At 50.9% G+C, this 13,762-nt stretch overlaps 1 protein-coding gene across 1 annotated transcript in view; it reads right to left on the bottom strand.

The window, feature by feature from the left end:
* Brd4 (bromodomain containing 4) overlaps positions 1–13,762 on the bottom strand; it is a 75,132-nt gene that overhangs the window by 2,122 nt on the left and 59,248 nt on the right. Inside the window, 7 exon segments of the mRNA XM_013123009.3 lie at positions 58–263; positions 389–519; positions 642–1,016; positions 3,375–3,968; positions 4,511–4,898; positions 5,029–5,064; positions 5,066–5,082. Coding sequence (XP_012978463.2) covers positions 58–263; positions 389–519; positions 642–1,016; positions 3,375–3,968; positions 4,511–4,898; positions 5,029–5,064; positions 5,066–5,082 — 1,747 coding nt within the window.

Here is a 13,762-nt window from a genome sequence, read left to right as displayed (position 1 = left end):
GCCTGGAGCCCAGTATGGCCCTGGGAGCCCCAGTGCCCTGCATGGACCCCAGCCCACCTCATGCGCTCCTGCCTCAGCCGCTCCTTCTCCTTCTCTGCATGTTCAGCCTGAGCCTTCAGGGCCTTTTCCCGTTCCTCCTTCTCCCGAGCAGCTCGACGGAAATGCTCGAAGCTGTCACTTGAGGACTTGGCTGTGGAGGATGGGGTAGTCGGATGCTTCTGTACCAGACTAGCCCAGGAGCCCATGTTCTTGATTTTCAGGTCCTATAAAAGAGATCAGGTGCCCAGATGACATCCTGCTGCACAGGACATGGCAGAGAGCTTATGCCTGCCATAATCATCTCATTGAATTGAGTTCCTCAAAACACTTAGGCACCTACTGTCCTTACCTTTTTGGGCGCCACTGGTGTTTTTGGCTCCTGTTTTTGTTTGTCCTTATCAGGGGCCCCTGGTGGGGGTGCGCTCTGCTCTGGGGGCCGGATAACAGGCCTCCCTACATCTACAGGCTTCATCTCAGGCCCTAGAATTTACAAACAACATGTGGGTCTGGGCCACCTGAAAGATGTGGCCCATGTTGTGTATAGGCCATCACCAGCACGGGCCTGGGGCCAAGTCCCAGATGCAGGCAGGGAGGACACTCACGCTGGGGTAGGTGGACTGGGGCCTTGATGCTCTCTGGGTGCTTGGGGGGATCTGGTCGCAGTGAGGCGCTGAAAGGCTCGCTGCGGATGATTGGTGAGTGAATCTTCTCCTCCTTTACTACCACCAGGGGCTGGGGCTGGACGACTGAGGGTGGGCGCAGCTCCTGGGACAGCATAGGTACGGCAGCCGGTGAAGCAGGTGGGCATCCCTGGCCTCGTCCCATGACTGGCCCTGGGGGCTGTGGCTCAGCCCTGCCCTTTACCTGCTTCTTCGGCTGGACATTTTGCTGTGGTGGAGACTGATGAGTCAGGCTCTGGAACTGTGGCATCTGAGGGGAATGTATCATAAGCGGAGATGGGGCTTCACGAAGGTGACCTAGGAAACAAGACAAGAATTCTGCCAATGGCCACTAGCACTGAGGTACTTGGGCGTTGAGAAAACAGAAATGAAAGAAAGGTCAGGCTATACATAGAACACCGTGTGGCCAAACAAACCTGGGGACTCACAATGTCTATTATACCTGGTAAGGACATGGCTATCCTACTTTGAGTATCCCTTATTCCCAGAAGTGGAGTCTGTTTAGTCATGCCCATGAGTTGGATACCCAAAAGATTTTCTGCAGTCCTGAGGTACCAAGTTCCAAGGTGTCATTCTTCTGCACCTCAGGGTTACCCAGAAGTTTTGTTAAATACAAATCTCAACACACCAGATCTCGTGTGGGATCTGTATGCTAGAGCTTTTTACCCCCACCCTACCCACAAGGTTCTAAAGCTATCCTGGATTATACAAGGGAGATCAATAAACTCAACTAGATAATCTACTCTGCACCCCGTGTAGTCTGGGTGGCTGCAAAGGAGCCCAGGCTCTGGGGTGAAGGTAGTCTGAGACTTGGGACTGACCTCTACCTGGGCAAAGCAAGTACAAACATCTAAGCAACAGGTATAAGGAAGCCAGGAAGCCACCTAAGCACCTGGCACAGGTTAGAGGAGTCCCAGGGAGCTCTGTGCTAACAGAGCGAAGTCATTTAGTTCTGACACTCAGCTGCACCAATGCAGAGACTGAGCTTCGGGCAGAGTGAGTCAGAGCCTTTGGTCTGGGGACCTGGAGAAGCTGAACTTCATCCCCTCCCACACAGTTTGCTCTCTACTTGAATCCCAGCTAGAGAGGGGCCTGGGCCTGTTAAAAGCTCAGCCAGCTACAGCCTAGACTAGTTCTCCAGGTTCCGCTTCTAAGCCACTCCACTCCCACAGGAACCCTTAGATCCTCTGATATCACCCTACCTTCCCCTCCAGTCTAAGGCGTCTATTTTGGCAGACCTAAAGCAGACCATAAGATCACATATGTGGCAGACTCTTGGCTCCATTGCTGGGCCAGTACCAAAGTCCAACAGGGTGAGTTTTGACTTGTCTTCCATTCCAGCCACCAGGTCACACTTGGAAGCTAGCACCTAGGCTCCATTTGTCTGTAGTTCACAGGTACACACATGTCTGTGACCACCTGTCATCTGTTGACAGTACTGTCAAGAACACCTGGTGAGACTGACCTGGACAACACAGGACTCTCTGGCCTACAGTTTTGCTGGGAGCTTAACAATTTGGGGATGGTATTGGTAAACTGGCTGGGTATCCAACTGAGTGTTTCTGACAACTTAGTTTTTAGCCCAGAGCACTCAGCTATGTTCCAACCCATATGGTTCCTTATGTCCCTAGGTTACAGGTGTTGGGCGGGACCCTGAGGCCTCTAGGAGAAGGTGGACAGAGGTCTTTGGCTACTGGCCTAGGCTGTCTTGCCAGCTGCCCACCGCCTTCCTTGTACATGGTGATAAGGGCACAGCTGCAGGGGTGGCCATGTCCAACTCTTCCTTTTTCCAAGAAAAAAGCGACAGCTGCTTCCAGCTCAGGGCACACAACAATTCATTTGCCACCTAGTAGCTTGTGTTAAGTCTAGGAGCAGACACAGTCCTGCTTTGCTGCTCAATGTAGTCTAAGCCTAAGGCAGACTGCACTGTGAATGTATGCTGAGTCTAGGAACCCACCCTAGCCCTCAAAGGTTACTGTAGAGATGCTACTGTAAGCTCTGACTGGGCAGGGATGGCCGGAGCATTTTGGTTACCAACATTTCAAAGTCAAGTGTACAAGAATGGGAAGCCTAATCTCAACAATCTCCCGACAGAGGTAGGGGGATCTCTGTGAGTTACAGGACAGCCAGGGCTACACAAACAAAAACACCCCCCCCTGAGGGGGGGGGAGGGAGAGGGATGAAAAGGTATAGCCTAAACAAGACTGTTGGGGAATGGGATGTCTGCTTGAGACTGGAGGCAGGTAGGGTTCCTGAGTGGATTCACCAACATGGTCCATGCATTGCTACCCGAGTCTTCAGGGCTCCCTACAGAGCCTGATTTGCAACAGTCTCTGATTCTCAACCTGCTCACCGAATTAGCTCCTGATTACCACATGGTCACCTCCAAGAAACCTACCCTAACCTTGAACAGGTAGATCCTGGCTTCCACTTAGCAGGAGTAAGGTCAAAGGGGGTCTCTGTCTGGCTGTCTGTGCTTGTGAGCAAGACAACCCGATACACACAAAGCAGGGGCAGTGATACTCCCAACTACACAGTGCCTACAGTGTTTCACTCTGAACCCACTGAAGCCCGCAAAACTAACACTGTATTGTCAGAGTAAGTCACCAGGCCCAGATCCAGACTCCCCGGAGCACAAAGACAGGGACGACTTACCAGCTGAGTACGGGTCTGACTTGTGGTGTCGGGGGGAAGGGTGATGCTGGATGACTTGCTGGGGCTTGGCAGGCGGTGGTGGGGGTGGCTGCTGGCCTTGGGGTGGGTGAGTAGGCTGCTGGCCTGGGGGTGGTGGGGGCTGCTGGATGTGAGCAGAAAAGGGCATGGGTGGCAAGTGAACTGGCCGTGGGGGGGGCTGGTGTTGTTGCTGGGGTGGTGGTTGGGGCTGAGGAGGTGGGGGTGGTGGAGGTTGTTGCTGGAGCTGCTGGGGCTGCTGCACAGAAGGGTGAGGTGGAGGTGGCAAAGGGGGTGGGGGCTGGGACTGCACCTTCACAGAAGGGAGTAGCGGTGTGGGGGGCTGCACCTTCTGCAACTGCTGTAGATATAACTGCATCTGCATGGAGGTGAGGGGCGGGGCGGGTGGCTCTTCGTCCTCCAGTAGCACTTGGGGGGGCTGAGCCATGGGTGGCTGTGGGAGCAGGGGGGGCTGGGCCAGGGCAGGGGACACAGCCGGGGGTCGTGTAGGCTTTGGGGGCAGAGCAGCAGCTCGGTTGCTGGGCCGAGACGGTTGCTGGGGCAGCGCATTGTGCAAAGCTGAAATGATAAGAAACATGGAAGTGAGGCCTTAGCCACCTGTCTATGATTCCGCTCTGCTTTTCCTGCTCTGTCCTGACCTTGTTAGTGACCGCTTCCTGTTCCTCCTCCACTTTTCACAAGCTCCCACAAACAGCACAATAAAGACAACTCCAAGAACGACCTACTGGAGAAGGTTCCTTGCAGTCATCCTGTACTGTAGTGTCCCTGACCCTTCCCCTAATTCCCTGCACAGACCTCCAGGTCTTTGATACCTGCTGACAAACTTTTACCAGAATGCCAAGATGTTGAGCAAATCTCTTCACCCTCATCCATGTTGTCTAAGTTCCACAAGATTAACTTTGAGAACTAAGAGCTGCAGACAAGTCAATCTTTTCTGACACTATGTCTGGCCTCAAAGAATTAGACTACCATCTCCTGACACCACCAGCCATGTCCCAGAGAAGCAACTGAGTTAAAACTGAAGGTAACCGGGTGCCCGGAATACCTGGCCATGATGAGGCGGAACCAAGGCAGCAAAGGGAGAGACAGCCATGGCTCACCTGGAGGAGAAACCACAGCATGCTGGTTGAGATGGGGTGGAGTGCTGTGCTCAGGCGGCTGGGGCAGATGAGGTGGCAGCTCCGGCTGCGGCAGGTGCAAGATGGGCTGAGTGAAGTGGCCAATAGGGTCAAACACACTGCCTGGTAGCTGTGGCTCCAGGACGGGTACTTGGGCAGTGATGAAGGGTGGGGGCGAGGACTTCATTGCTGGAGCAGTCTGCTGTGGCATGGAGGGCGGCGGCGGTGGGGGTGGGGGCTGCTGCTGCTGCTGCTGCTGCTGCTGCTGCTGTGGAGGTGGGGGTGGAGGAGGCTGCTGGGGAGGCGGGGGTGGCTGCTGGGGCACAGGAGCCGGAGCTGTCTGCATCTGTGGATGGTGATGGTGGTGATGCTGCAGGCACAGAGAAAAACAAGCGGCTATGTCAGACAGCAGAAAGCAGCCAGGGTCAGATCCACACAGCATCATCCTCTTAGCTGAGGGGCTGGCTACCACCTAAGAAGGAGGAACCCGAGGCACGTACCTTTTTTTGGTCCCTCCCAGGGTGCCCCTTCTTTTTTCGACTTGGGAGCCATCTCTGTAGAGAAAAGACAAGATAGTAAGAGTCTGGGGGAGTAATCACGGATTGGCCTTGGATGAAGAAGAGGACACGAACATAGGGCATTCAGGACAAGGGTTGAATTACACTGAAAAAGCAACTGAATTGGGCCATCACAGAGAAGTGTCACCTATCTATCTCCCTGTAGCTTTCCCAGGGAACTGTGCCTGAAAAATGCCTTAATAAGCTCCAGACCACAGGCACCAGTAATAGCCAAGGCCATGGCTATGTCAGGATCTGAGCTATGGAGACCTTACTTTATACTTCCCCATTTCATGAGCCATAACTCAGGCAATAGTGCCAGCCCATGTTCTGGAATATTTCAGAATGTTTACGATGACCCCATGGACAATTGAGAACAACACTCCAAAAAATGAGAACGACCATTCAGGGCCACACAACTGAAACAACAATTTGGGGACTCTTGTAGAATGGTTTACGGAGGCCCTTGCCTCAGAGTAGCTCAGGTCGGGACTGAGAAAGACCAGTGATGCTGGCATAGGGTATGACCTGATCAAAGCCATAGGGCGGGCAAGGAAAGTGTTGCAGAGAACCCAGAAAGGGTGAACACCTTTGGGGATAAGGAAGCAGGATGCCCCCGCCCCCAATGACTGGGAACAAACAGGGTAGGTGCTCACTGCCAAAAGATGACATGGACCTCCTCTCTCTTTTTTTAGGTGAGACAGTTATCAGTGATATTCCTTCTCTGAAGCAGTCAATGTGCTACATACAGAATGAAGGCAAGAGCCTGAAAGCCTGGTGCTTCAGGTGTGCAAATGTGCCTGCCTTTGTGAGGCAGGTTAAAAACCTAGGTGCATACCTCTGCCTCCGTCTGAGATTTTGTAATAAGGAACTTTTACCAGTTGAATACTCCAGGAGAGAAACAACGTCTCGACCACTGCTGCTGGGCTGACACACGACTGTCAATTACCAGGTTGGAAACCGGACCTATGGTACAGAGCCTTTTGGATTCCTGTCACCAAGAATCATTTGTGTCTTTGCTATGGCTTCCCTCAAGCACCTTGTCAGAACACCAGTTCTTGCTGCTAATGTGTCAAGGCCACCTCTCTCTGTCATAGATGTGGCAAGCATGTGCAATGCATGGCCCCTGTGCTACCAGCAGCAGAAGTAAGATGGGACCTTGTACCCGGCAAGTTTGCCATTTCATGCAGGACTGACAGACAGACAGACTGGCAGTCACAAACATGTCCTCACACAAAAGGCAAAGGGCAACAAGTGAGGACCCTTAGAACATGGAAACTCAAGGCCAAGCCCCAAATTTGGATGCCAGGAAGCAGGGCCCTCAAACTCCTTGGGTAAGAAGAAGAAACTCGGAAAGAAATCCTCTTACATGAAGACATTCAAAAGGGGGTTGTTGAGTTGGAATTTGTGGAAGAGCCAGTTGGACATCTTACACCAGAAGGATTTGTATGGCAGGGGACACACAAGGGCTAGGCAGCCAATGGACAGGCTTAGTACTTCCAGTGTAAGAAGGTGGAGCAGGCAGGGGAGAGACGGGGCCTTGGGTTTTCTGCTCAAAACAAATGCTGAGTATACTCTTGAGGAGATGAAGCTGGACCACTGTGTCAAGTGGGACCTGGAAAAGCCTTGGAGGTGCTACCCAGATGCTGAACTGAATGTGAGATGTCTAGGAAGGAGAGGGAGGCTGCCTGTGGTCTAGTAAGTAACACTGAACAAATCATTGTTGTCCCTCTTACATAAAAGGGACAATGGCCCCAACCCCTCACCAGCTGCCTCAAGTTATGAGCAGAGGTCCACAAGACCAGGATTAGGACCAAGAGCAGTTGGCCACAGGGGTTCTAGGAAGTTATCTCATCTGTACTGGAAAGGTCGCAGGAGTATTTTAGAACTCATCTTCAGAGGAAAGGGAGGCACAAGCCAGCCCCCTGGACCTAAGTGAGGACAGTGGCGTGACATGTGTTGTGAGGCAGTCCTACGAAGTTCCTGTGGCCCAAGCCTTGTGTTGGGTCACCAGTAAGAAAAGACAGTAAGCACACAGCTTCATGACACACAAGTCCCAGACACCCCCACACAAAACTCTCTAGAAAGGGTTACATGGAGATGGCCTCAAATACTGTGTGATCTTTATTCCGTAACAGTCTTAAACTCCAACACAAATTTCATCTTTACACAGGATGGCATAATACAACGTAAAATGGTTTTGTAAAATCTGGTTAAAACACTGATTTTTCCCCCCCACCCCAGTTCAGGCCCCCTTCAATAAAGGAAACAGAGGTTTACAGGCAGGGCAATATGGGACAGAGGACAAGAACCCTCCACTGTCCCAGATGGTTCCCTGATAAGACCCCACAGCCAGCTAGTACGCTAAGGTCCTCTCAGGGTACCTCCCATTGCCCAGTAACTGAAAACTACCAGAACAGTCAATAGGTGGGACACTTGTCCTTTCTGGCTGTGTTCCCAGGGCACTAAATACAACTGATAGTTTAAATCTAAAGATCATTCAAGTTCAACAGGTCCTGAATGTTCCTGTCACACAGAAGGTCCACCCATATAGCCAGGGATTCTGAAGAAAGTGTACTCTACAGGACAGGCCCACCCTGTATGTATGCACATGTGTAGAGAGGGTGGGGAGGGGGAGGGGTAGGAGCAGGGGCAGCACATAGCCAAGACACTGTGGGAATGTAGGCTGCCATTTGGTCCAAGAAAGAAAAATATTCCCAGGAAGATAATGCCAACAGCTTCCCAACTGTCCTGTGGGAATCTCTGGGCAAGAAGCCTCCCCTCCCCCATTCCAGCCAAGCCAAGTTCATTGGAAACACGTCAGGCACAGGCCAAAGGGCAGCTCAAAATAGTCTGTTTGGCAAAAGGAGCTAACTTGAAGCTAGACACAGCGGTCTTGGAATGGCCTAGGAACTCAGCAGCATCACTGAGGGCCACTGGGTGCTCTAGGGAGTCTGAGACCTAAAGACTGTATCAAGATTAGGACAGCAGAGCAGTCCAAGGACTCTGGGGTTTGGGAGAGGCATAGCACCACCTCAGTCTGCTTTAAGCCCCAAGAGAGGGCAACCCTAATGTTGCCAGGGGACAGAGTCCTCTCAGAAATACACAAAAGCACATTTAAAGAGAAAAAGACAGAAAGGACCCACTAAAATGCAATTCCTCAGGGGTCTTTTAATGTTAGGCAGTTTTCTGGTGGGATGTTCGATTTATAAGCAAAAAGGGGCGAGGGCCAACACTTGTTTTTTTGGGGGGGGGAACACACACACACACACAGAACAGCCTACTTCGGCCCCCTCGTTCCTGCTCTAACCCCAATAATATTACCATTATAGGAAGCTAAAAATAGGCATGACAGCACTGGAACTTGGAGAGGCACTGTGGGCAGCTCATAAGCAGCCATGATATCCCACTTCTTGCCCGTTTCCCAGACCCTGATCGGGCTTGGGAGTGGGGGCTGATGGGCCTTACTGCTCCTTACCAGGAGCCTTGAAGATATTTTTCTGTGCCTTGAGGAGCAAAGACCAAAGAGCTTGGGGAAATGCCTGCCAGAACACTTGAACTCTCAGTACTCTATGGGAATAAACGGAGACTGAAGGAGAATTCAGGAGGCTATGGATATAGACTCCACCTGATTCAAGTCGACCGGGGTGGCTCTTTGGGAGACCAACTGGTCTCTAAAGGCCCCACACACAAGGCTAAATGTCCATCCTCAGGGTGAATATAGAGCTTTCCTGGGCTAAAGTCAGTCAATGCAAGGTCTGGAGTCTCAGAAAAAAGGGAAGGGACGAAGAGGAAACACACTGTGATCAGGCTTCACATAGAGAGCAGCACCACATGTATGCATAGAGGGGGAATCATTATCACCCTCAAGGAGATGCCCCCCACCCAGAAGACCCCAGATGACCAGGGAGGCTGGGCAGGACAGCCAGGCAGTCTTTGTACAGAGAGGCCCAGGCAGCAGGCCAGGCAGGCAGCCTTCCTGAAGGTGAGACTAGGTGTGTGCTGCTGAACATGACTAATCCACCCCGGGGGGGACAGGCCCAGGGCTCTGAGCAATTCCATAACTCGATGGAGTCCTGTCCCTTTCACAGAAGAAAATGGACTTAAGCTATAGCTTGCTGGGAAGGAATCTGGAACTGAAGACCGTTTTATTAAGAGTCCGTGTCCAATGATTAGGCAGGACCTACGTAGAGGGAGAAAGAAACCAGTGTGAGAGAATGGTGTGGAATGTACCGTTCAAGTTACAAGAACAGAGGAATTGCAGACTGAGCCAGCTTCTGCGCCCCAGTGACTGAAAGGGCACAAGAGAACCTTGCTGGAATCCAAGAGCTCCATCCCTGCCTGGCCTGCTTCAGAAGGGACGGATTAATGTACACAAAGGCCATAGTACGTGTACAAGTCCCTAAAATTGCCTGAAGCCTGTCTGCACTTGTAAACAGAACGCATTTCTGTTAATGAGTTCCACATGTGCCCTGCCTGAATGCACTGCTATTTTCTTTCTTCCTGGAGTCTGGTTAGAGTGCAAGAAATGCCCCTGAACTGTGGGTGCTTCACCAGCCAGGGGTATCAGTCACCAGTGTCAGCTAATAACCTTCCTCATAGTGCAGTCAGGGAAGAAAAGGTCCCAACAAAGAAGGCAGCACTGAATTGTAACACTTCCCACTGAGGAAGGCAAAGAGGACAGTCATCTCTTATCTTCACATCCCCAAAACAAGTTGTTGAGGGGAGGGAGAGGCCAAAGAGAAAAGGCCTTGTCCTTTCCATCCTTTTTCAGGACATCCAATATGGCTTCTGGTTCAGAAAGGGCCTGGACTGGTTCCCATATGTAGCAGAGTGGCGCCTCTGCTGGAATTATGGATGCAACAATCCCTAGTCCCAGAGCATGCCTGGGAAAACCCCGCCCACTCAGCCTCTTACTGTAGGCCACATTCCACAAGGCTGGCCCTCACCCCAGGGAAGCCCCTCCAAGCTACAACTCCTGGACTTCTGGATGTGCCACCTGGCTTTGGACATTTCTCATTCTTGAGGGACCTTACCCCTTTCTGAAGCAACTGCCACATTCTGGCAGCAGGACCACCGTATCCCTGAGACAGGACTCGAAGAAATCCCTCAAAGATCTTGGGGCTGGCTTCCTGATCAGAGCCCCAAGAGTGTCTCATGGCCTCTGCCTGCACTTCCCAGCTCCAGCCTTCCCAAAACACCATGCATTCTTCTTTACCCTGGAGCTATTAAGGAACACCCACATGTTCCAATCCTGGGAAAAGGAAGTAAGACTAAAATAGCTGGGCTGTGCTCATCCATGAACAGGACACAGTCCCAGAGCCTTTTCACTGTACCTATCCAAACCCATTCCAGTCCAGGCAGCTGGGGTGCACTCTGGGGTGGCCACCTATGCCCACAAAGACCTACAGAAGATATGTGAGAAAAACCAGATATGATAAGAGAACTGAAACAGAGTCTTAGGACATCCCTGACCCCACATGACAGCTCATCTGATCCCATGCTGGTAATTGCATGCTGCAGCTGGGAGAGTAATGGGAAATGGAGAGTCACGGTGTCTTGTTCCAGCTTGCCCAGCCCAGGTCTGAAGTTGGAAGGAAATGGCATCTGGGTCTTATTCTGCTTGTTCTAACACTGAGCAACTGAGCAGTTACAGACTCAAGCTAGAATCAAAGCTCAATGAAGAAGAAAACACAAACAACCCAACAACAAGTAGTTGGGCTCAAGGTCCTTATGCAGAAAATAAAGGCATATATAGTGGCTGGAATCCATCTAGCAAAACATCCCACCCACTCATCTGTAGTGTGTGGTCTAACTCTGTGTACCCTTCCAGTCCCAGTTTCTTTAGGTGATTCATGTCTCTGGGCCATGACAGTAGAACTGACCCTAAGTATTAAGTGACAAAAACAGGTCCTTTGAGGAATTACAGTTTCAATTAAAATAGAAACTAAGAACAAGGAAGACATAAACTAGACCCAAGAGACCAAAGGAAAACACCTTCACAGTGTTTCTGCCCCACTCTTGTGCCAAGTAGAAATAGCAGTAACTTGTCACAGAGACTGGGGCTGCTGGGCTTCCTGGAGTAGAAATAGCAGTAACTTGTCACAGAGACTGGGGCTGCTGGGCTTCCTGGAGCAATGACTACTAGAGGGTCTGCCCGTTCCTGCACTCCATAGTCCACAAAGTGCAGCGCAGTGTCTGTGTGGCATGAGGAGACGAAAACTAGGTCTCACAGGTGTGACATGTCCTGGTGTGTATGTGTGTCCATTGTATCTAAGTCCTGGTGTGTCTCATCTGGGATCTGTAACAAAAACTCAGCAGGTCCTTCCTTAGCAATAGTATCAATAACCCTACAACACAGCACTCTGTGCACAGCAGGAAATAAAAACCTACTGCTCTACTGGCAATACCAGTGGCTGAATGAAGACAAAAGGGAGCCAGCAAAACAAAAATGGCAAGGGCAACATCTGGAAAGAGGGAGGGGCTTAGCCCAGGCAGCCAAGCAAATTGTCAGGGCCTACAAGACTGCCATTAGCTCCATCACTTTAAATCTCACCCTCCTTCCTGCCAGGACAGCTGTTCCCAGGACTCTCGGATTACTTGCTGCCCAAGTTTTCTACTTAAGGGAGGAGGCAGGCTGGAAAAATTTTATTCTCTCTGTAATAGTAAGCTGCTGGAAATGTCATCATGGCAGTAATCAGGAAAGACAGGAGCAGGACACTCATGTCAGACCATAGGAGGACTACCACATAAAGAAGAGAGCTATGGTTAGGAGGTGATAGCGCACACTTCAGTCCCAGCATTCAGGAAGCAGAGGGATGTCTGAGTTCGAGGCCAGTCTGGTCTACATACAAAGCTAGTTCCAGGAGAGCTTGGGCAGAGAAACCTGTGTGTGTGTATGTGTGTGTGTGTGTGTGTGTGTGTGTGTGTGTGTGTGTGTGTGTGTGTGTGTGTGTGTGTGTGTGTGTGTGTGTGTGTGTGTGTTGGGGGGTAGAGTTCCCCAAGATCCCAAAGATAAACCAAGTTGTTTAGCATCATGTCAGGGTCAGTCTCTGGTATTGTCTTTTGATCACTTGGATTCTTACAAGATTCTGCAAAATCTTAGGAGGCTTGATCTAGAAAACACAGGAGGCACAAAAAAACCAGAAAGGCAAATCTGGAAGCTTGGCTGGCAATGAAAGTGAAAAGTCAGTGGCCACCAAGAATGCTAATGGGGCCCAAGAATACGTCTATTCACCCCATTCACCCTGCTGAAGGTGCTGGCCTGGAGCCAGCCCTCCCCAGCTGGCTGCGGATGCAGCGCCCCCTGCCGGCCATGGGAAAGCAAGGCTGAGTGTTTAGGTTGGAATGCAAAGGGAAAGAATAATGATAGGATAGGCTATGTATGAGGTCAGCCACTTTTGCAGTCTGTGTGGAACAAATGCAGAACACACAATTTAATAGATTACATTTCCTTTGTAACTACACTGCTTATCAAAAACAAGGCAGGACAGAGAACTGTCCTGGAAAGGCCCGGGGCTACTCCATGGCCCACAAAAATGACTCTTCCCCTCAACTCCCAGTTTCTTTGGGTAGAGGTGGACCTGTGTATACAACTCGAAGCAACCAAGTTCACTGTAGCTGCTGTAAGGGAGCCTTGACTTTCCTTGACACACTCAGGTCATTATTCCACAAGTGAGAGATCATGGAATACTGACAGGAGCCTTTTTCGTTCACAAACCCATTTCTCACAAAAGACCTCACGCATCCATTTAGCAGAGCACACTTAAGACCCTATGGATATCTGCTAGGTGGACTGCTCAGCGGATGGAACCCAACCTGCCTAGGGGTAACCCCACTCATGTGATCCATGTGTCAGGCAACCCAGGTGCACCACACCCTTTTCCCTATCTTTCCCTTGAGGCCTATGTGAGCACCTGCTCCTCTGGGAACAATGAACAAAGTGCAACTCTGAGAAAACAACCTGTTCCCCTCTTTACTACCTGCTCCCACCTCTAGCCCTGCAGCTGCAGCTCAGAAAGAAGTGAACACCATTATACAGGCCCACAGAGCACAAGAAGGGACTGGAGAAAGAGCAGGACATACATGTCCCAGTGCATACATACATACAGTAGAACTGGGGAACAGCAGTGAGTACACTGTGGAGAAGAAAATGGCAATTCCCAAAGTTTGGAACCCAGGGCTCAAAGCTGATTTATCACGAAGGCTGCGAGATCCAGTTGGCTTATAAGGCTCTACTCTCTGCTAAATTGTGGCCCAGACTGTTTCCATGTCAACTGTGATGCCAGAATATTGGAAGGGGAGGAGAAGCATTCCACACCAAGGTTGATTGGGACTCCAACACCTACATTCCTCAAGGTCTGCTACTACCCTCATGGAAAGTAGCTACTAACCAAGGTGTCTTGCCATACTGCAGGGAGAAAGTTAAACATGGGGAATAGGTAGACAGTAGGATCCAGGCAGTTCTCGGTGACCACCAACTCAAGGCTCCTGAACAACCTGGAGCAAGGACTGAGCTACTACCAGTGCTGAATGGGGTAGTTTGATAAGGTTCTTAAATTGAGGCTGGGGGTTTGTGGTGTACACTTTTAATTGCAGCACTCGGGGGCAGAGGCAGGCGGATCTCTATGAGTTCAATGTCAGCTTGGTCCACAAAGCTACACAGAGAAACTCTGTC

This window comes from Mesocricetus auratus, unplaced genomic scaffold (genome assembly GCF_017639785.1).
Source record: "Mesocricetus auratus isolate SY011 unplaced genomic scaffold, BCM_Maur_2.0 Super-Scaffold_100676, whole genome shotgun sequence".
In the NCBI taxonomy this organism is placed as follows: Eukaryota; Metazoa; Chordata; class Mammalia; order Rodentia; family Cricetidae; genus Mesocricetus; species Mesocricetus auratus.
Note: the sequence above shows the minus strand (reverse complement) of the source record. Positions and strands in the feature narration are given on the sequence as shown.